A 23,847-nucleotide genomic window follows, 5' to 3' on the forward strand; every position below is an offset into this window, starting at 1 on the left:
TTGTCCCGTTTTAAGAAAAGACACTGATGAAGACGAACTCCCAATTTACAGTGGACATAATATTTTAAAAACACCTGAATACTTTAAATTCTGCATACCAGCTGTTAGGCAACTCAAGAGAAAAGCCTACGTAACAGCACTTAGCAATTAAAGGTTCTTCCAAAGAAAAATAAACTCTGAAAATAACAGTTGCTGATTCTATTATCAAAATAATTACTTAGAATTTTCAGAATATTCAACAACGTAGAAGAACTTAACTGAAGCAATTTCACTGAAACAAACATGATGCTGGAAGCCAAACACATTAAGAGAAGTTCAAATAGAGGAAACAGACTTTATTTCAAGTCTGACCAAATAATCATGAAATTATCATACACTGAACAGGAGAAGCACTACCAGCTGCCTGTAATTCATAAGGTAGTAGTGCTACTTAACCTGAGAAGATCTGCTCTTACTGATCAGATACAGAGTTCAGAGGGAATCTGGAAAGAAGATATGCAGAAGACAACTTCTGCCTTTTTCAAGCAAAACAGGTATCAGGAAAACACAGAGACAATACTACAAAAAGCAGCAGCTAAGTGCCAGCTAGGTGAAAAATCAGAGCAGAGCATCAGCTAAAACAGCAAGTGTTACCTTAGAACAGTTACGCTCCACCACGTGTCCACTGCATAAATGAAATGTATGAAAGTACAGCTGACTGAAACATCTTTGAGGGCAAAAAAGATGTTCTAGAATTCCTTCCTTTACCCCTTGTCCTTTGTTCATTGTTCAACCCCATTTCCTCATCACATTTAATGCTGAAGTGACAGTGCGTTATTCTCCAAACACAAACACACCTCTTACCCTTTCTAAAAACCTGCAGTTAGCTGTAACAGCCTTACTACAGGTCATGCCTCCACATTAGCTTCACTGCCTACATTATATTTTAAAGCATTTAAACTGGTGCTAAACTTGCCGCCAGCACACTTCTGCCAGCCTAAATTCTATTTCAGAACTTGATTTAGTTAAGCTGTAGCTTCAGATACAACCGTTATGCAAGGCTCACTGTGCACAGAAAAAAAAACATATGCTTATTTTTTGAAGTAACTCGATTACGTGAAGAGCTGTGCCACTCTTAAGGCCTGCAAAAAAAATAAATGGTAAGTATTCAGAAGTCTGCAGAAAGCATTATTAGAAGCTAATAATGTAAGATAAATTTTACCTGAAAAGCAAAGAGAAACAGGACATTTCTGTTTTGTATACAATGCTCTCTAGAAGGGACAAATGTTACATCAGGAACTACTATTGATTCTAAGCAGGTAGTTTAATAATTTAGACTGCAAACTATTCAACATAGCAGGACTTAAGTTCCTGAAACAGAATGGGACTGAGCATTACCCTTCCCTATCCTTCAAAAGCATTGCATTACACACACTATTGAGTCATATTTTCCAGAGGGGACAAGAAGTACAGAACACACAAGATATTAGCATGATTTAACAAAATAGATAAATGAATTCAAGTTTTAGTTAACTATCTACCTGATTAAACCTTCTTGCCATTCCTTCAACTACAGTAGACATTTATGACATTCAAATTCCTCAGCAAAGAGACACTGCACCAAGATAAACCATTAGGTCTGTTAGGTCACCCCAGCTCTGCTGTTCTTTCACTGGAAAAGCTGCTTCTAAATTTCAACCTTCATTTTCCATCAGAAAACAAGTATTTGAACTCAAAAAAAATAGTCAAATCATACAATGTTTGGGATAATAAAACACTGTTATATAAACATTATATATGATTGAACATAACATATAAACATTATATATGATGAAACTCAAAATTAACTACTCTGCTTGTGCATCAATGACATGTATCATGACCAAGAGAAATAATTAACAATCAAAAACTATTAAAGATTAAGCAAGCAATATATTCTTGCCCTCCCTCTGCCCTCCTCCTCCCACCCAACTCCATTCCCTTTTTATTCGTCTACCCACCCACTGGTCTTCTGACAAAAAAAGCACAATGAAAAACAAACTGCAATAGACAAAAACCAGATCTAGAGTAAATCATCTGTACTCCTCTCTGTATCTACCACTGTTCTGCCTTATCTTCATGACTTTTAGATAAACTCTTTTGATATATGCTGTATTTATTATGTACAATGAGGACACAGCTCATTTTCAAATAGCACAGTACAAGTAACTGCAGTTTAAGAACCAAGCAACAGAAAAGCTAGATTAATAATTATTGCTGTCCCCAGCACAGGGATGTCTCTACAGAAAGCGTCTCGTCTCAGAATCATATACATTATAGACCGACCCAACTCCTATTTAACATCTTGAATAAATTTTCACAGGAAAAAAAAGCAAGCCTGGGACATAGGATACATGCTTTGCCAGGAAGAGAGCTACAGCTAGCAGTTGTTCAGACCCCTCTGTCGCTACCACAAGGACATGGTTTTTGGACCAACTTCCTCGCTTGATTTATTAAAAACTCTATTTTTTACTTCTTAATGCTCCCTATCAACGGTTACTACTCTGGCTCTGGCCCCATTAACCACATTTTCCAAGCAACTCAATTAGTATCTTTAAAACCACACAAAAACACAACAACATGAATATCCTACCGCACCATGACATTTTTATTAGCAAAGTTGCAGTAAGGAGGTTTTGCTACTCTGATTTTTGCTTTCAAGATAACAGCTCAAAGAGAAAAATAATTAAATCATTGTACAAAATGTTTAAGAAATCTTCGGAAGGTTTTCAATGACCCATTTAAGTAAATCTGCTAGGCCTATCTAGTTTTCCAGAACTTTATTGCTCTTTAGAATAGAGTGCTCCCTATTTCACTTCAGCCTCAAAAAGGTGTTTGAGCAAATCTGTTCGCCATTGAGTGAAAAAAATACAATAAAATCAGCTTAAAATAAATTTATTAAACAATACAAAAATAAGCATGCTGGAAATTGAGATACATAAATAACATACAATGCAAATGAAAAATGGAAAACGAGACAGGTAACTTAACAACTGAGCCAAAAGGTACAACACAAATGCTAAAATAAAACTTCCAAAAGCATTTACATTTCTAATGAAATGTTAATGATGCCGACAAAGAAAAACGAACAAACAGCTAAAATGCTTGAATATCAAGAATTGCTATTACTGTAGCACAGGTGACACTAAAACTGTTGCAGACTTCCACCGTTCAATGACTAGCCTCTAGCACCACATTCTTTCAGACCCACTCACCAAACATCGTCCGGGCATGGGCAAGTTGCCGTGGCAGACCAAAAACTCTGATCCCTGCTACCTGCGTAGCCTGCCATCACTGAGAGCCATCTGCAGACACGTCAGGCCGGAAGGAGACCCCCTGAATGCAGGCCAGTTGCAAAATACTTGGTCCAAAGGAGTCTAACCCCTCCAAACTAGAGGCTGGCCTAAGTTCTGAGACAGGCTTCAAGAGCATATATTACAGAACTGTAATACATTATCTAAAGTAAAGACTGTGTAAGCTGTACCCTAAAGGTTCTTACTATGCATATTGAAGATTGACTTGTCTCCTTGATTTTGTTTTCGAATTTCCCCAACAGAGCTTGTGTCTAGCACAAGTTTTGGTAAGTAATTTATATTTACAAGATGTTCACTTTCAGATTTTAACTCAGATGGAACAATTGCCCATCTTCATCTAAGTTTTTAGTTGCAAATCCTGCATCACACCTTCTCAGTTTTTAATTAAATCAGTAATCAGCAACATGTAACCACTGTAAATACTTCTCATTAGCAGCACAGACACATTACCTTCCCTCTTGCAATCGAGGGTACTTCAGGTAACCACAGTTCTGCAGGATCTGAATACTTGTTATGTCTCTAACTACTACTTCACTGAAAAAACCTCAAACAGGTGAGAAATTTTTATAGTTCAAGACTTTGCCTTTACTTATTTCCAAGGTAAGCAATGACAAACCTAATGCCAAACATCAGTGATAAAGAATAGCCATTATTCAGCAATTTATCACTGACATCTGTCCCACAGACTTGCTTGTTTATTCCACTAGGACTTGAAATTCACCAAATAGTGATTTTCTGTATTGTTTTGCTTGAACATTTTAAACACAGGCTTCAAACTAAGGAAGCTCATCCTTTTTCAATACATTGCTAGATGAAGATTATTCAGGGTTAAGTCAGAGCTTATTGCATATATTAGTATTATTTAAAATGTTTATGCAAGACTAACAATACCTAAACAAAATAATTAAGAACAGCTTGCTTCCTCAGAGAACATAAGTTTTGCTCCTTGATTGACAAACATCTATGTGAGACAAATAGGGGCAGGAAAACCATAACTTTCCCCTTATGCAAAACTAACGCATAAATGCGTTTTGGAGCTTCGGATAACCAAAAAATGGAGAGCAATTGGGATGGGCAGGCAGGGAGAAGGGGTGGAGTTGTTGCTAAGGAATCATCCACCATTACCTCTTAAAATCCTCAATGAGCTTTAATGCACATAGATGAAGGAATAGCATTTATCATTATTTGGACAAGTTTTCCAGAGTTTTATAAAAAATGATTCTGCGTGAGGCACACCGGAAGGTGGAATACATCCAATTATCTGCAGGCTTATACAGGACAAAATTTTATAAAGATATACAATTGTTTTCTAAGACTTTTAGTATCATTCAGAATCTCAAAATAGCTACAGGTTAAATCTGTGCCCTCTGTCCAGCACTGCCTACTGAACCTATCTGAAGCCTGCATGCACCATTTCCTTATCCTACTCAGGACACTTATAGCAAGTGTAAATATCAAGTTATTTAAGTTAGCAGATGTAGTTTCCTGTAAGAGAATCCAAGTCCTGATTCTCTGCAAGCTGGCAGAGGTGCAAACTTGCTAACGCTTGAAAAAGGAGCAACTGATAACTTTAAAATTTGCTCAGGTAAAAATAAATGAGACCTCTAATCATATATATGAACATGCACACACATTAGCGGCTGAAAAATAAGTTAATTGTAAACAGTTTTAATATCATCTATCAAAATGCTTTACTCTGAATACATTTCCTGCTCACTACTCTGTTGGTTAGCACTCTAAAACTAGGATTGCTTACATTCCTCTCTAGGGTGGAGCACAGCATTATTAGTAAGGCAGACTTCTGAGTCATAACTACCAACAGGCAGTGCAGGCAGCTAGCAAGACACAAGATAGTTTGCTAAGAAATCTTTCTGCTATATTAGTCAACTTGCAAACAAGGCAAGTTTTTTTCCTCTTCTGTCCCAGACCTCCCCAGCCATTTTTGCTCTTTTTAATTCACTATTAGCATTAATAATGAATAAAGTTCTGATAAAAAAAATACATCATTTTCACTAGCATTGCATATCTAAGGGATCCATTTCTGGTCAAAGCAATTTAAAAGTTTCTACTAAAGTAAAGGATACAATAATAACGTGACTCTGAACCCAACTCCACTTAATTTGGAGATTGTGTTTACTGTATTTTGCTGACATTATGTTGCTTTGTATTTCAATTAAAATTCTTCTGTCTTCACATGCTGAACCTGATCAGGGGACACATCTTAAGTTCTTGCTTAGCTCTAATATTAATTTACTTAAAATTCTCAGATATGAACAAAAATACACAGATATACACAAGACGTATATCTTTGAAAACATTCAGATTTACCTTTTTTTTTTTTTTTTAAGTAAACGTGCTTTAAGTTAACTACAAGAGTCATTTAACAGTTTTGGTTTTCGTTGTGTGCGCTTTTTTCCTTGAACTTTGACAGCATTTTTGGTATAGCATACAGAATTAACACAAAATTTATATATAAATGAAGATACCAGGCAAACAATATTCAGACTGAAGTTAAATCTAGAGATGCTTGAGGGTTTTTAAAATGTAGAATTTAATGGAACTAGAACCCATTCACTTAGTTTTGCTCTCCCCGACCTTCCATTCTATACACTACGGTTCTGGAGATGTCCTCGTTTGATTCAGGTGACACTTTTTTCCATACTGTTTCTTTTAAAGCAAGTTCTTGCTGGAGATTCTCATAGTCCATTGGTCCAAAGGAATGCTAGTTGTTCAAGCAACATACATTATTTATTAGTGTATTTGAAGGAAAAAAATCCAAATCTGCAATCAATGCTAAAAGACTCAAGTTTTTCACCTCTTCACATGTAAACTGTTATTTTTTGTTCTCCAGTTATAAACAATTCAAATCCAAATTGAGTATTTTTCAGATGCATGCATGCAAATATTTAGAAGCACTTCAACAATCACTCTCCTGTATCTTCTCCCACTGAAATCTTCATGCCTTAGTTAAAACATTAATCATAATCTCAAGCACCCTCACACTTATCTTTTGTGCATGAAGCTGGATTAGATTCAGTTCTTTCCCAGCGACTGCTTATACCACTTCCTTAATAACAGGCACTGGTCTACAGCAACCTAAGGCCTGCTCTCACTGCCTGTGCAACTCTCGGCAAATAACGTGGTCTCAGAGATATATCACTGTGAAAAAAGACTGAACATACATCTCATGCATTCCAGCACAGAACAAAAGACTAAGCTCCCCAGCTTGTCAATTTTATTTTATTTTTATTAAAAGGCAACCATAACAGCAATTCTTAGTGACTCACATCAGATACCGTATGCTTACTCTAGCGAGGGAGATGAACTTGCATGAGATAGAGTTACAAATCTAATATGGAATTCTACTATACAAAACCCTGTCATTGTGTGGTCCACCCAGGTAAGTGTCCACTAATTATGTGCATGATTAGTTTATCTGAAAACTTTGATGCAATACATGTCATTGAGCAGCTTTGCACTTAGCGAAGAACTCTCCATATTTCATCTGATGTCTACATGCAATACTCACTAAAGAAGTTTTAACTTACCCGCTGATCACCACCTTCTCTGCGAGGATCAAGCTTTTTTGCAAAGTGTCTCAAATTATCGTAATTATGGAAATTGCACAAAGAAACCAGATCCTGCAAATATTTAAATAACGTAAGTTATTTTCTATATATGGTAGTCAAATGCATATGATACAATATTAGCACTCTACATATGAAGTTCTACATCATATCATAGTAACTTAAACCAGTAGGAAAAGCTTATTCAATAAATTAGTACCAATGTCTGTAAGGCTCTTTGAATGTAACACAATGACACGAGTATGTTTTAATAACAATATTAAACGCACTTTTTAAAAAAGCAAAGAACAGACAGCAATTTGCAGAGTATCTATGGGCTGGTCTATTATATAAAACTCAAAAATTCCATCAATAGTATGAAACAAGAAAACGTATGACATAATAGACTTAAATTTGGTTTGAATCTTATATTAAAATTTATAATTGCACAACGTGGCTATAATATTACATTTGAAAAACAGAATGCTACACTCACGTTACTTGCGTGCCATGATCATCTATCAGGTTTTAGGTCTCATTTTAACACCGGTAAGTGCAGTAATTCCTTCACCTACTGGTTTTTATTTTTAGTGACTTGATAATTCAAGGTATCAAGTGCAAGACTTCCATATCAAAGGTTTAAAAATATTTAGGCTACAACAGGTAACTTTGTACTGCACAGCTGGATGGAAAGTTGTAATTGCTGCTCATCCACAAACTGAAACCTTACACACTGTAAATCCCATGCTGTTGCGGATAAGCTAAGTGAAGGCTACTCATACAAGTATTTACATCCCAGGTTCTAAAGTCCATCCAAACTAGTATCAGTGCAGATTTACTGTTATTGCTACTGAGGAAGAAGAACAAAAATGTTTGCCTTCAACTTCCAATGCATTACTAAAAATCCTAAGTTTCCTATGGGACTCTAGAGAGCCTACTATTTTCTTGAAACTTTGTTCTGTTTTCCATTTGTCATTACTTAATGAGTATTGCAAGGTTGATTTAGGCAGAGTAATAACGATGACGCTTCTTTTTTAAATTCTCCTCTCCCACAAAGAATGTTTATTTGTCATTTAAAAAAAAACTATATAAAATCTTTGCTGTTTCTAACACTGTTGTCAGACTGTCCACATCTCTTTCAAATCAAAAGACAATGCTAGGACTAGCTTGCCAGCAACTGCATCTGATGTATGAAGGTCTTGTGTATCAGATTTACAGAAATCTGCTTTAAAAGATCAATCAGAACAGCAATATTTCTTTGGAATCTTTTTCCTTTTATTACAATAAGAACAGCTGCATTTCTTATGTTTTGAAAATTGATTCCTTCATGACTGTAGAGGAAGAGAATCCAACAGATAAAGCTCTACACCTTCTAATGCAGCATACAGGAGACTGATGCCTTTGTTAGGTCAAAGTATTTCTTGTATTTTTTTTAAATGCTCACAAAATTTAAGTGCTATTTATTATTAGAATGTAAGCATCTCGTCTTTTCACAGACTCTCACCCTTGGATCAGATGAAATTGCTACATATGAAAGAATGAAGAATCACTATTTAATCCAGTGAGGTCTCAGCTATACCAACTGAAACTCAGTAAGCACCAGCTGCAGAAGAAAAAAAGGCAATGCTGCTTACATGACAAAAATGGATTCCTTTAACACTGTTGCCCATCTTGTCCAAAGGAGGAGACCAGCACATCAAGCCCATAACATTAGGAACAACCAGAAGAATCCCACCAGCAACTCCAGATTTTGCAGGAAGACCAACCTATAAAGTAAGCATAGAGTCATTGTCCTCTGCATGCATGCAATGTATTTTACTGAAGATTGTTACACAGCATTTGTATGAGGTAGATCTGGAAAGCACTTTTAAGCTGACAAAGCATTATTACCTATTTCTTTTTAGGCAGACAGTAACTTGAACCACAGTTCATGGCTATCTGAGGTATGTGGTCAAAGATATTTGCTCTCAGTAACACAGAAGCCAGTGATATAGCAAAAAAGATAATCCAAATCTCTCTGTTGTAATAAAGCAATCATGACTAAGCAGTAATTGTATATGGTTTGTCTGTCATGAAGAGTTTGCACAATGGGATTAGTACAAAGCTATATAAATATTTAATGGAAAAGGTAAACAAACAAGAAAACAGAAGAGCCTGCCCATAAAGTCATTAAACAACCCAGCTATTTACAGTCCGGATAAAGTTGGTGCTTCCCCCTCAATAGGAACTAATGTCTCATATCCCCATATTTCAGTAAGCAGTAACTTCTTAGGTCACACAAAGCACCATAGTCAATTTTACAAGTTTGCAACAAGGAAAATCGAAAATGCTAAAAACAACACACTGAAAACACAAGTTGCAGCACGTTTAAATACTTGCTTAAAAGAAACATACTGACGGACATAGAAACATGCTACGTGTTGTGCACAGCTTCCACTTACAATACATGAGGACGATTTATGAAACAGCCTGAATCAAAGAAAAAGCAACTGCTAGCAAAAACTTCTTGCTATCTTCTACTCCCATACATCAGGATTCTTTCAGCTATGCTTACATCTGCATCAGTCACCTGTTTCTCTCACGAACAGCCTTTAAGGTTTAAGTATGTGTCAGGGTGAAAAGGATTCCCAAGCGTGAAGTGGGAGATTATACTCACGTACTTCAAGGTATTGCATACAAGTAGTGCCATGGATTCCAGGAGATATTTTTCCCATACACTGTTTCAATTCCTAAACAATTCATATAATGCCTCCCCCTGCCCTGCAAAAGTAGGCAAGCAAGCCCCTGAAGATGGAATAAAATAGCACAGATTAGTCCTCCTAGTCAGCTCTAATGAATATCTGAAAACTACTTACATGGAAGGCAAACTGCCCTGAAAAGTCGTACATGCCACACGAATGCATTAAACTCAAGGTATTCCGGACTGCTTCAGGACTCAGGACTCTTTCACCAGTGATTGGACAAAAGCCACCATTAGCCAGAGTTGCTGCCATCACACTTGCTGACTCACAGGTTACTTCTATTGAGCAAAGCTTACGAAAAAGAAATTTATGTTATAAGAACTGGTAACTCTAGCACAATATGGTCCACTATAGCAGGATCAACAATGTCTCTACAGAAATAACATTTCATTAAATAACTTGCACCATAATATTTGTTACAGATGATGCTAGTAGCATCAATCAATATGGTCTGAATCTTCCTACTATAAAGATATAAAGATCCCAGTGACAGTGTTTGCAAGCCTTTTTAGTAGTTTGGGACAGTATTTTTCCACGGGTTAGTGTCTCAGCTTGATTCCTCCCCCCACCCACCTTATGTTGTTTTGAAAGGAAGAGGTCTGGAAAACTATCTCAGTATTCTGCATCTGCTTAAATGGCAAAGCCATAAATTAACTTTTTTCAATTTGAGGTTTTTTTTTTTTTTTTAAGTTTTAGAAGACCACACTATCTATTAAAAGTACATTTCAAAGCTGCAAAGTCTAGCACATACAAGTCTTAATGCCAGCACTTCCTGCTGATGCAGCCTTATTTTTACCTTTGTCTCATATATGCTTTATGATGTATTAGTGATATGACCACATGTTTGTCTCTCCCAGGATCCCTGCTTCAGTACAGACTATACATACTTTGGTGACACATCAGGAAATGTGATATGATGCCATCACCTGATGCTGCCTCATTTCTGCAGAAACCAAAAGATAAGCTGGTTTCAACCTGAAGCTGAAATGCTACTCTGAAAAGTAAACAAACTAGTGCTTGTACTTTTGATTTGCCAAACAGTCATTACATGATACTTCATGAAGTTACCTAATCCAAGTTTTCATGGGTAGTTACTACCTGGAATTCTTATTTTCCGGCTGCCAAACTCAATACATCCTAGTCCAATCAACTGGAGTTGCAAATCAAGAGAACGTCTGAGACGCATCTAAAATAGCAACTGTGTTTTAAACATATGAAGCATTACAGAATATCACCTACTTTGAAGAAAGCGTTTCTAGGTTCTCATTTTCAGCACCTACATTTTGTACCTTAGTTTTGCAAAATAACAGTAATTCTTCCTCACTTTACAGAGGTAATATGAAACCAAGTTTATTACTGCTTAGAAAGTTCCCAGTTACACTAATGAGGAAGCAGCAATACAGGAGAAAAAATAGCCTTTAAAGTATAATCTGAGTGCAGAAAAATAAGCTCTGTGCAATGAGAAGAAAACATCAAATTGCCACTCAATATACATGCCCCCTGTTATCTGAGTATGGGGTGGAAAGGGGATTTTGTAAGGGAAAAGTAAGTGACAGAGCCATGAAATTCGGGCTCAAAATGCACAATAAAGCCAAATTAAAACTGTATTAGAAAATTTAGCGTTGGCCTTTCTTAACTTATGAATAGCTTTGCACTCAGAAGCATATTAGAACTTGTTGTGGGACAGAAACCATTTTAAAATGGATGTTTAAACAGTACTTTGAAAAAAAATCAGTTTGTTCTGTGATAACAGTTCAAAGTAGACTATTAGTTTGTATCTAGTTTCCAACTTAATAAGCGGTCAACAGTCCAATTTACATACACAATTTATAAACAGTCATTCACTTTAAAGGCTGGAACAGATATATCCCAATACAAAGCTCAGATAAAAATCTGCACTTAAAAACAGTTTCTAACTTGCACAGGTAAGAACAAGTACCATGAATCAAAAACAGACTCCTTTTGAGAACCGATTTTTTTTTTTAAACACTTCCCCAGACAGACTGGATCAGTAACACAACTTGAACTGGCTCCAGAACTACATGCAACAGAGAATTGTGATTTTTTTTCTTTTTAAGGAAAGCCTTACTGACAAAATACCTCACACTTGCCAAGTTGTTGTTTTGTGACAGTTGCAAATAATTAGCTAAAGTGAGGAAAATAACACGGGGGAAGGAAGAATGCATTTGACTAGATTCTTTGTTTTACTCAAAAGTAAAAAGTTAAGAAAGGAGGAGATATTCATGTTATTTCATTTATAACACTACACTTAAACTTACAATAGGACATGCAAATACTATTCTAGTTATGTCAGAGTTCAACATCCTCCACAGTACAATAAAGAGCAGCAACTCGAAGCAGCAGAAATATTTTAAACTGATTGAAATAACATAGGACAGGACAAGCTTCTGAACTACTTGTGCTTTAAAGACATTTGCTAGTTTGCATTAACAATAAAGACACCTAAGTACATCACCTAAACAGAAGCAAATCTGGATACATTAAGTGTACATCATTTATTTCCAAACAGTTTAACTGATGCTGACAAATCTAATTATAGGCCATTAAAACCTTTTTATGAATAAATCAGTTTCTATTGTTTATAACAGTAATCCCAAACCCATTCTAAGTCTCAATTTTAGAGTTAGTTACCTGAAAATAGAAGTCTAGGATAGCAACCATATCTGTGCCTTCCGGAAAGCACTGAATGAGGGTAAAAAAACAAATCTTTAGGTAAAGATTTTTTTTAGGTAAAAAATAAATCTTTAGGCACACAGACAAAATTAAACCATATTCTTATCAGCATATGAAACACTAGGCAGATCTTAAACACTTATTTTAATGTAACAAGTAGAAAAAAATCACTTCCCATTGAAAAATAATACTATGAAGTCAACAAAGCTAGGTGTTAAAATATTTTTGGTACAGCTTTAAACAGCTTTAAATCATTGAGTTGCAAAATGCACCTAAAGTCTTATAACGTTATCTGTACAGCACAGTTTATATATTTTAGCCATGATAATTTATTTGTCCTATGATACAGAAACAAGGTTACAAGTATCCAATGAAAATGACACATGTATTCACACCCTAAATGAGACAGGGCATTTTGAGTACTATTACACGTAGAATATTACAAAAGTTTGTGTCATTCTGAACATCAAGTGAAAGAAATTAAGAACACTGATAGACTATGAAAAGCACTGAACCTTCAAAATATGATAAACAAAAGCGATCAACCTTTTTTTCTTTCAAGTAGTAGCCAATTGCAAAGTTTCTATCTCCACTCTCTCTCTCGGACTGGAACCTTGAAATAAATAAAGAAGAGAGATCAAGCTTTCAAAAGTGTTGAAGTTCAGAGAAGCATGACATAGCTCAATAAAACTGCACATGAAGGACACATTACTTCTTAGCACAAATATTTTATTAACAAATTGCCATAAAAGCTCACCCCAGTACACCCTGCTGGAGTGAATTAAGTTAGAGTCAAGCTTCAACAGCTGAATATATATAGTACTGGTTTACCTATACATACACAAGCTGACTTGCAGGTAAGAGAGAAGTGCAAGATCCTACTCTCAAAAGCACTCCTAAACAGGCAGTGGCAGAAAGAAACACCTGACAATAAGCTGTAGTGAAAGGGTCATTCACTGACAACATGGACCAAACTAGAGAGGAACTCAAGGATCACATTAAAGTAATGACCAGACTGACGTCTGCACTGTTCATCATGATGATTAAGTTAAGGATGAAACCTAAAGAAGGAATCTGTATGGATACAAGGACAGGTAATTCTCTCCTACCTGGTTATTCTATTACATTTATATAGAAAGACAAGAGTCGCAGTGAGAGCTAGTACTTTCCACGGTAAGCACTTTGACGCAAACAACATGCAGGAAAAACACATGCTGCTGCTTCTGTCCATGCGCACGCCAACTAGCACCCTGGATGCCGCTCTGTGTGGAATCTTTAAAATTTTTTCACAATGCTGCCTCAAAAAGCTCTCAAGATTTCTGAAATGCTACATATTGAGTTATCTAGGGAAACAGGGGAATTATTTTAGAAAAGAATTTAAATACAGCAAGTAAAAAGCATGAAGAGTTCCAACTGTATCAAGTTTGCTTTCTCAACATTTGATACACAACCATTAGCACGCACGCTTTAATTTTTAATATGAATGCCCAGAAGGTAAGAGTTGCACGCACTTACAGCTCTCAGAGCCATAGCATCATAGCACTACAACAGAATAATGACATTTCAAAGAGAAAATGAACACTTCAATGTCAGATACAGCCACAGTGATGATATCCATAGACATGCACAACTTTATTTCCTGATAATTTTAAGCCAAAGATAGACCCTATGACATCAGGGATGAAATTATGGTTTCCATTTTAAGTAACCAAACTTTGCTCTAAACTCATAATGCCAACTGTCAGTTGAGGTATTTTTCACCTAACTTTATTACTGAGAAAAATACTCACGTAGCATTACTGAATCCAACATACTCATTACCAGCCATTTTATTCATGAATTGCATCACCTGTTAAAGACAGAGAGGAGGGAGAAAAAAACATGCTAACATGTTCCAACATAAAAAAGTTGTAACTGATCAACTTTCAACCCAGCCTTACCCTAAGACCTATCTTGTAACAAAATTTTGCAAACGCAATCCAAATCATGAGATGCTTAAACAACCAAACACAAACTTAAGGACTAAAATTTTACATGCAGTTCGTTTGCCATACTGAGACTACAATCACTCATTTTAGTTAGAAGAAAGGAATATCAGTTCACTTACGTAGTCAAACTTTTCTGCATTATTTGCTCCTTGCTGCAAGAAAAGAAAAAATAATTTACAAAAATGTTAACATAAGGAACAAATTAGTTCACTTAACATCTTTAGGGTTTTTATTGCATATAACTAAGGTATGAAGCTAATTAAGAATAAGGTACTAAAATCATTTAATATATTAATGAAAAATTAAAGTGTTAAGTAAATCTTTAACTATCATTTAAGAAAGAAATCCTATAAGAGTTATCAAACACCTGCATGTTGAAAATGAATTTAAACTGAAAGAGGTATGCTTTATTTTAAGCTCTCTCTACTCAACTTTATGTGTTTAACACAAGTAAAAGTAGTACTTAAAGCAAAAAAAATATAAAAATAACTACAGTTGGGATAATTATAATGAAAACACTAACTTTTTATAGATTAGTAACCATAGGTAGTCTTACATTACCAATAGAGCTGAGCATAGCAAAATTCAGGCTACTGAGGCTAAAATATTTTCCATGGCTAGTGCCCATACTAAGAATTTGGATTGAAGACTTAAAGTGTTACCCCTTACTATGAAAATAATTGCATTTAATCAAAAGTATCTGATTTAATAGCTGATTAGTGTCCTACCTATTAAAAAGTAAACAAAAAATATAATTTCACATCATACAGGACAGTACATCACTTTGCTAACAACATAAAGTAAAATATAAAACAAAATAATAAGGATGCTAGGACACTTAATTCTTAAGATCAAAGGGTTGTTTGCTTTGTTCTTGTTTCTTTCCTCTGGGGAGAGGATGGGGGTGTAGGTGTGAGGGGTGTTATTTGGGGCTTTTCTTTTTTTCCTTTTAAGAACAGTCTCAAATTTAGTAGCTGCCAGTTAAGGATGTATTGATTCTTTATTGTTATCTGACAGGTGACCTTTCACGAATTCCTGTAGCAAGATATTGAAATAAAGGTGGGAGATTTAAGAAAAAGTGCGTGGTCGACTGGGGGGAAGGGGGATTGTGCTAATTTTTTGAAGTAGCCAAGTAGCATCATGTTAGGAATTTTAAAAAAACTATGGCATTACATACACAAGTAGAAACAATACATCTGCAGAAGATGTTTTTATAAGTAATTTTAGTATTAAAGATACTTTATTTAGCTATAACATTCTGTTTAGCAAACTATTCAAGACACTACTTGCACAATGTTTAGTATGGGAACAGGGAAAAAGTGGAAAAAAATGAAGCTTTCTATCAACCAGTATTTTACTTAATAAAATGCGTAAAGCCAGTCTCATTTCCCACTCTACGTGGATTAGGGTGTTGCAGGTAATCTCTGAAGCCCATGCATCAGCTCATCTACAAGAAGATGTGCAGTCATACACGTACAATCACTAGCTGAAAGGAACACCAGACTGTTTTGATAGAACTACACAGCCGTGGTTACCTTACAATTAAAAGCTAATAACCTTAAAGTCAATAATCTCTATCTAATTCGTAATAAGATAAAAAATTATGCTACATTTCATCAAAATGTTCCTGTATAATACCAGAACACAAGCCTTAAAATTTTAACTCCAAATCTGTTCAATGAAAAATAATTAAAAGAAGAAATTACCAACTTCATTGAACTGTTGCAGTTGTCAAAATATTCCATAGATCCTAATGCTGTAAAATATGTAACAACATTTAAACCACAAAAACCTTTTCAAACCTTTCAAATGCACAATGAACATCTTTTCTGGGAAAGTGGGTCAGCATTAGTTATGGGATGCTGCATCGATAATTGTATGGTTAGACATAATAAATTGAAACAAGTTCTTTTGTTAAAAAAAAGAAAGAGGGAGAAAGGGATCATGCTTTCTGCAAAAATATAAATACATATTACTTCACTTTTTTTGCCCAGTTGAAAAAAATTCCTTGCCCTTCAACAAAAAAAAATGGCTCTTCTAGCAGTATATAAAATTGGTGGGCAAAAGACCCAATGCAAACTTGTTCCATATCAACTTATTATTAAAAAAAGGTTTCTTTTTAACAGTTGCATCTACTCTTGTATTTTGGGAAGAAAATCTTCTGTATACTAACTCAGACGATGCCTTTTTAGTCATCATTGATGCTCCACACACTTCCATAGGTACTTTACATCAAAGAAGAGCATTGTTACAGAAAGTAGACTGCTCATAATACCTAAAACATTTGCCTAAGTAATCGTATGACCAAGACTTCAGTAGGGATTTAACATAAGACATAACTAAAACAGTAAATATTGCTCCCATTCACAGGACTCAAAAAGCAAGGCATTAGTTTCCCTGTTTCAGCCCCTTACAGATGTATGCCTCCCTCCTTCTAAAAATCTAGAGACAAAGATAATGCATGTTCTACAATTAAAAGCTAAGTGTAGATACAAAATCTTAACAGAATACTGAGCAACTTTTCCATAATAATTTAAACAGATATAAAGACACAAAAAACCTTCTGTTCCTGCAAGTGCTTCTTATTGTTAGCTTGATTGTATAAGCTTATGAGGCTGGGAGCACCTGGACAATACTTTTTGTTTTTCTTTTTCTTATAAGTTTAAGTTCAGATGCAATTCACCTGTCTAGGACATTGAACATTCCATGCACTAACTCCACAAACACTTACTGCATTTACTGGAACATATGTTCATATACACACTTACTGTATACATGCTTGTGTGTATATACATATGGAAAAACATTTCTAAATGAATACAAAATGAAACTGAAAATGTTAAGATTGAAGCAGTTTGATAGACAGAAGATTCAAACTTGCGAAAACAATTTGGTAAACCCTCAAAACCACAGTGGAAGCTACGGCTGTCTATCAAATTTGATTTTTTTTTAAATTTTTATTTTTTTTTTTTTGACTGTGACAGGTTCTTAGCAATCTTCCTCTTATTTAAAGAAGGCATTTCTATTATTTGTATTTCTACTGGAAAAATACAAAGCAATTGCATAAATTCCATGCCTACATGTACAGAGAGACACATGGATACTTACCAGAGCTTGCAACAACAAAATTAGTCAATAATTACTAGGAAAGTGGTTGCTATTAGCCACTTTTCACTGATCAACATTTAATATTTATGCACTTAGACCACAGAAGCTCTTACCATGTGTCTCTTGTTAAAATATTTTTTCAATTTTGAATCCAAGCCAAACTAATAAGAATATCTGGATCGTGAGACTTAAAATAGAAGATGATTATTAAAAAAATAAATGTCTGGGACTTTTAAAGTTACATGTATAACTTAACACTACACTGTGAGGAAAGCACCAAGGAAAGGAGTCCTAACTGTTACAGTGCAAGAAAATTTTTACATTTGTGCATTTTACATTAACTTTTAATCTCTTTATTCTAGCTTTCTGTACTTACAGGCTGTTTTATTTTATTTGTTAATCTGGGCATGCTCTGTGAGAACTGGTGTCTTGACTGCTTAGCGTATCGTTTTCAGCTCTGAAATACTTGAGAGCACACTGTCACAGACAGTAAGTATTTGAGCCATGAAGAACAATACTATTACTGTTTCAAAGAGATGAGAAATATTCTTGTATCCTTCAGGTATTACATACTTTCATAGGTAACCACTGAATGCGACATGTCATTTCAAATACCACTCCAAAACGGGAAGCCACATACTACTCTACTACATGTTCTAGGCCAAGTAACATGTAATACATTTGAGTTGCAATAAAAAGCAGAGAATGATGTGAATGTATGTTCTACTCAAAGTTAGTTACTACAAGAAAACGAAACATCCAGGATGAGAGGAAACTTCTCCAAAATAAATACAAGTATCTCACGATGAAGATCACAATGCCAACACACCTTTTTAAGTTGTATGCATGTATACATACATCAGGCTACCAGGAAGGATAACTGGAGCAAGAAGCAGACAGCAGTTAAGCTAAACCTGTGCTATTTATTTTAACTGTATTATTAAATAAACCCATTGAGAAACATGTATTTTTTTCCCCTCAAGGGCTCAATCAAGATTGTGTAAGCTTCCTAATAACTGCACCCTGACAGCAAACAGACCCTCAGAACAGCTGGGCAGGTTTTTACATCGCTCAGGCTTCCTGGTATATTTAAAATGCTCTGAAGTATGAATCATAGAATCATACTCTACTTTTTATGCTTAAGCAAAGCTTTACTAGTTAAGATTTTTTTCAGGGTCACCAAAACCAGCATTTTCATCTTCACCTGTACCAAACTTTCTTGCAAAGACTGTGAATATTGCTGTGCCCCCGAATACATCTAAGTGCCCCTCACATTAGTTTGTTAACACAGAGCGCTCCACTGAGCCTTCGCATCTGTCTTCACTGGCTACGTAAACAGATCCTGCGCATGCTTGTCAGCACTCAAGGGATTTATATACACCATCGTCACCCAAACCTTTGCTGCTACCCTAAAAAAGCTTTAATCTACGGACAGAATCTTGGCACGTAACAATAAAAAGTTACTTAAGATGCCTTGTAATTCCTTGCACAGCCATGCACCACCTTCTACGCGTCTCACCCTGAACCCTTCCTCTCCATCTGGGCTGCACTGCTAACGCGGTACCCTACTGCCAGCCACGGTTAAGCGGACACGCCGAGTGCTGCCACAACCACTCGTCTTTCTGGACTTGGTGCCCTTTGAGGACTGTGTTTCAACTTTCAGAAAACACAAGAGACCAAAGCATTAAAACCCCATCTACACTAAAGGTAATAAAGACTTCCCAGTCACGGTGATTTACAGAAAGCTAGGTGGTCACAGAGCACCAATCTGTGCTACATCTGTCCAGCAGCTGCATCCTCTTGTTTCAGGCACCTGTATTTCCTTGGAGACCTGGAAGATTTTATCGTTTTATTCTAATATAATTTTTTCACAAACTCATATAATTGCCACTAATGTTCTCTTTTGATAAGTTATATCGTTACAACAATTCTGAAATAATTGTTAACTAGTAATAAAGGCAAATGGCTGTACAATAACAAACAAGCAAAAGGGTTCTCAGGGTTTTTTAAAATTTTAATTAAAAATCAGCCCACGGTATTTCCTTTTGCTAAAGGATTTTTATGCTAAATATGTGCTTTAAACAGTCTGTGGAGTGCAATGCAAGTACGGTTAGAACAGATCCATCGGTTAAGGCACCAAAATCTCAATGCACTGCAGGTCCAAGCACAGCAGGAGAATCATATAAGCAGGTAAAAGTATATCATTATTCATGCCTAAGCCAAACAAATGTAAAACTTGGTATGTACATTTATTTATTTACTACTATGAATAGCAAGTACTAAACTTTACAGTTTAGGTCTGTGCTCTCTCTGTTCTAAGGCGTACATACCTAATTCTTAGTGCAGTCAAAACTGGGTTTGGGACCCTAAGAACTGTTTTTCCCCCCTAATGCACCGAAATATTACATATTCTGACAAAACAAAAGGATTACTCCAAGCTTCATCTCTTATCCACAAATAATCATCATTGATGTCAGATTAAGGGCAGTTACGTACAAAATCATGCATGCTAACAGCTGCTGAGTCCTGCACAATGTAACGGTTGTAGGTTTTGCAAGACTTGTTTTACCAATATCTCAGAAAGAGATAAAATAGCAAACATATCTCAAAGGAGGTAACAGCATTCTTAACACTGAAATACAGCAGTCTCTCCATAGCTATCAACGTGCTATCATTAGATAAACCTGGCATACAGGATAAATTCAACCATGTTTAATGATCCTTTAATTTTCTTAGACTCCACAAGCCAAACAGAGTCAATATATGTAAGTAACATCTTAAATGAAGATAGAAGGATTTCAGAGGAACTGAGGGCAGAACAAAAGGTTAATGAAGCCACCTTTTCCAGGAAAAAAGGGTAAGTCAGATGAGATCCAACACAAACTTGAATTTCTTAAATCACTGTATAGTTAGGCGGAATGTTGCTAAGTTGCAGATTGTAAGGAAGTTATTTCACAAACTGTGAGATAGCTGTAAACAAATAGCTGTATTTTTCCACAAAAAAATATAGCTATTATTTTCTGTAGCCCTCTATGTAGTTTTCCTCAGAATGGTATGTTTAGTTTGGTTAGTTATTCAAATGATAAATGGTATCTTAGTGAAAGCAGTACATGAATATCTACATTGTAATCATAGTGAAAACAAATAATGAAGTGATAAGTGTGATATGCGCCCATTAGACGTGCAGTTACCACATGCAAAGACATTGGTGCAGTGCAATACTCTTCATAAGAACATTACAGAAAAAAACCACAAAGCCCACCCTGCAAAAACAACCCCCCAATCTTCTAACAAATATCACAATTACATGCAGTAAACAAAACCATTTTATCTATTTACAAGTAAACCATTTATCAAGAACTATGTGCCTTCTGCAAGAGGCACATGCTTGTGTTTTGCCTTACGACCAATAGGACATGTTCTAGTACATCTAACATTTTGACATTTGACAAGTGTGTTAAGTCAGATTTTAAAATTCACTATTATCCAAGTGAATTTCAATGCTCAGTCAACCTTTAAAAAATATTAAACGCGAATAAATTTACCTGTCATACTTAAGGCCATTTTCTTTCACCTACAGCTATTAAAGATAAATGTCTTTAAGCAGGAGTTCTTACACCTTCTTTAAATATAAAATAACAGAAAAATCATGATCTAAGTAATTTTAAAATCAACAATTTGGAAAGAGGAGGTAGGAAACACACTAGCTAACGAACTGTGAAACATAACCAAGACAAAGGCTGTAAACAAGATTTTCAGATCTCTCCAGTAACAGTATTAAGTTTCCTACTTCAGAACTCGGGGGGACTGACATGTTCCCCAGAACTCTAAGCAGGTATCCTGAATTCCAAAAATATTTTTCATATCAGTGGCTATAAAAAACAAAAGGCAGAAAAAACAAGTAAAAGTATCTGGTAAACATTAGCATTACATGAAATTTCCACCATTTACAACTTCAAGAGATATATAGTTATTCTAATGAAAAAGAAAATACTGCTTTCCAGAAGTCGCAACATCATGGGCTAAAGATGTTAAGTCTTTACTCAGCTTCCAGTTTACTCAGCAAAATAGAGGTAACTGTTTCTAAACACATTTGAGAAAGCACATTTAACATCCTGAACAAAGCTACGTATCAAAAGTTCAATGTAATTCAGTCGCACAGTATGTTAATAGTAGACAAATTTAGAATTAAGACTGACGTGGGAATATAACTACATTGCTCATACAAATTACAGGATCTTCTATTTCTTCTGCACAGCAAAAAATATTCTTATAAGTTTATGCTATATAAGCATTAGACATTCAGAAACATATTTGAGTGCTATAAAGTATATTTCTGAGGACATACTCTTAACATTTAATACCAGACAATTCTCTCGAGAGAATATAAATTATTATGCAGTTAAAGAAGGAAACAAAACTAAAAACACTATTAAGAAAATTTTTCAGCTGCACTGTTACTTCTTTTTAAGAACTGTTAGTCTAATACTGCCTTTGTTTGGAAGCGTTACTACTTAGAAAACATTACAGCTGGTCTACCTGCTAGTGCTGCCATCCGATATTGCAACACAGGCAACGAAAACATACAATACTTTTCTACATTCCATTAAAATATTCTTAGAGAAACTAAAAGTTAATTTTTTACCTTGATTAAAGATGTGATCACAATTGCTCCAGCATTCACCATAGGGTTATGAGGCCTGTCTGTGAAATAAAGTTTTCAATTACAAATATATCCCAGGACACATTTGTCAATCAAAAACAGGTGTTTAAGTGAAAAATGATAAATATGAAATATATGACTTGAAACTACAATGATAGAATATAATCTTAAACTATATAATCCTAAATTGTAACACTAAAAATATTGTAAGTTTTTTGTAATTCTGAGCAAAGCACTTTAAAGCTTAGAACACACTCAGCCTAATGCTCCATAACAACCCAGTAAAAGAATCAGACTGGCAATGTCTTTTCTTGAAGATTTTGAATCCTCTGCATTGATCCAAGATTTGATAAATACAACATTTGCAAGCAGAACAACCCCCAAGGGACTTTCCAATTTTTCTCCAACTTACCAAGTCTCTGTAATTTAAAATGTTCAACAGTTACTTTAAAAAAAATCCCAGTTCTTGAATTTCCTTATTGCTGTACTTAAACACAAAAACTTGGGTCTTTTCAAAAAACAGAGGTTTCTATTGGCTTCTTCTGAAATACATACACCACTTTACTCATCCTCACCAAGAGTTAACATTTTACAGTTAGCTTACACCTGCTATGTTTACGTCTTTTTATCACTAATCTCCATATCAGCAGTATTTCTGCATTCCCACTGGAAGAAACACTATTTAAAAAAATCCTTATCAGTTGTCTACTTTTCTTAACTAGTAGTTTTCATTCATCAACATCTACCTCCTACAGACTTCTTTCCTTTTTTAAAACTAACACTTTTGCTGTACCATTTAACTAGGATGTTGCTCTTTAAGGGTTCTAGTGTCTGAAAGAGTCAATTAGTTTTCACTACTTCGATACTGTGACAGGTTTAAATTCCTGTTTTTATTTGTTTTATCTCCAAATTTGGAAAAAAAATCAATTAGAAATACAAAGCATTCACTTTTGTTAATACACACTAAAGGAACTTGATAATTGCTTCTTAGAGATCAGTCCGATACACTGTATGTACACACACATACTGTTTTCCCATGAAATTTACACTGGGTCAGGGTCAATGGCACTTAGCCATCCCTGACTATCAGAATAATCTCCAAAAAAAATCAAGGTCCTTTTAGTATTTTTCAGAAAGTCAGTACTAAAAAGATTTAAAAAAAAAAAGTCATTCAATTAGTGAAAGGACAAGACCAGGGACTTATGTCCAAAAAACTTGAAGCTCCCCTAAGATATAAACTTAACCTATATACTAATGTTTCTGAAGTCATTTCGGCCAGTCTGTGTCTGCAATCAACCCATGAATGGTCCTCATTTTCATTCATCTGACTGTACTTGAGATCTGCATACACCACGCATCCTGTTCTACTCCTATCAGTAATACCAGTGACCTGGGTCAAAAATTTGTGACTTTTTATTAAAACCACATTTGAGTATGAAAAATGTGTCATTTCAATAGCTTCCGAACTCAGTCTCATTAGGGACCAAAAAGCTCAACGCCACTCAGTAACACGCTGCAAAACAAATGAGGATTGAAGAGCATCACAGGCTGCCAGCCAGAAGGGACCTGCGGAGGTCATTCCAGCCAGCCCCCCCTCAAAGCAAGGCTACTGCCAGGGTCAGATCAGGTCAGTCCTGGCTTTGGCTGAGCCTTGAAACCCTCCGAACACTGCAAATCCAGTACCTCACTGAGCATCCTGTTCCTCCTGGGGTACAAGTTTACCCTAACATCCAACCTGCACTCCTCGAGCCACAA

General features: G+C 35.5%; 1 protein-coding gene across 3 annotated transcripts in view; it reads right to left on the bottom strand.

Annotated features, from left to right (window-relative positions):
• GLS (glutaminase) overlaps window positions 1–23,847 on the bottom strand; it is a 58,535-nt gene that overhangs the window by 15,051 nt on the left and 19,637 nt on the right. For 2 of the 3 annotated variants that reach the window (XM_080598818.1, XM_080598820.1), the window contains exons 7-14: window positions 22,075–22,133; window positions 14,441–14,473; window positions 14,124–14,182; window positions 12,880–12,946; window positions 12,292–12,342; window positions 9,754–9,930; window positions 8,533–8,664; window positions 6,881–6,973 (exon numbers count right to left, since the gene is read on the bottom strand). In XM_080598818.1, the coding sequence (XP_080454944.1) occupies window positions 6,881–6,973; window positions 8,533–8,664; window positions 9,754–9,930; window positions 12,292–12,342; window positions 12,880–12,946; window positions 14,124–14,182; window positions 14,441–14,473; window positions 22,075–22,133 (671 nt within the window). Of the gene's footprint in view, window positions 1–2,897; window positions 6,055–6,880; window positions 6,974–8,532; window positions 8,665–9,753; window positions 9,931–12,291; window positions 12,343–12,879; window positions 12,947–14,123; window positions 14,183–14,440; window positions 14,474–22,074; window positions 22,134–23,847 lie in introns of those variants that run through there. The other variant, XM_080598819.1, reaches the window with a different exon arrangement.

The sequence above is a fragment of the Anser brachyrhynchus genome (genome assembly GCF_964034855.1).
Source record: "Anser brachyrhynchus genome assembly, chromosome: 7".
Classification (NCBI taxonomy): Eukaryota; Metazoa; Chordata; class Aves; order Anseriformes; family Anatidae; genus Anser; species Anser brachyrhynchus.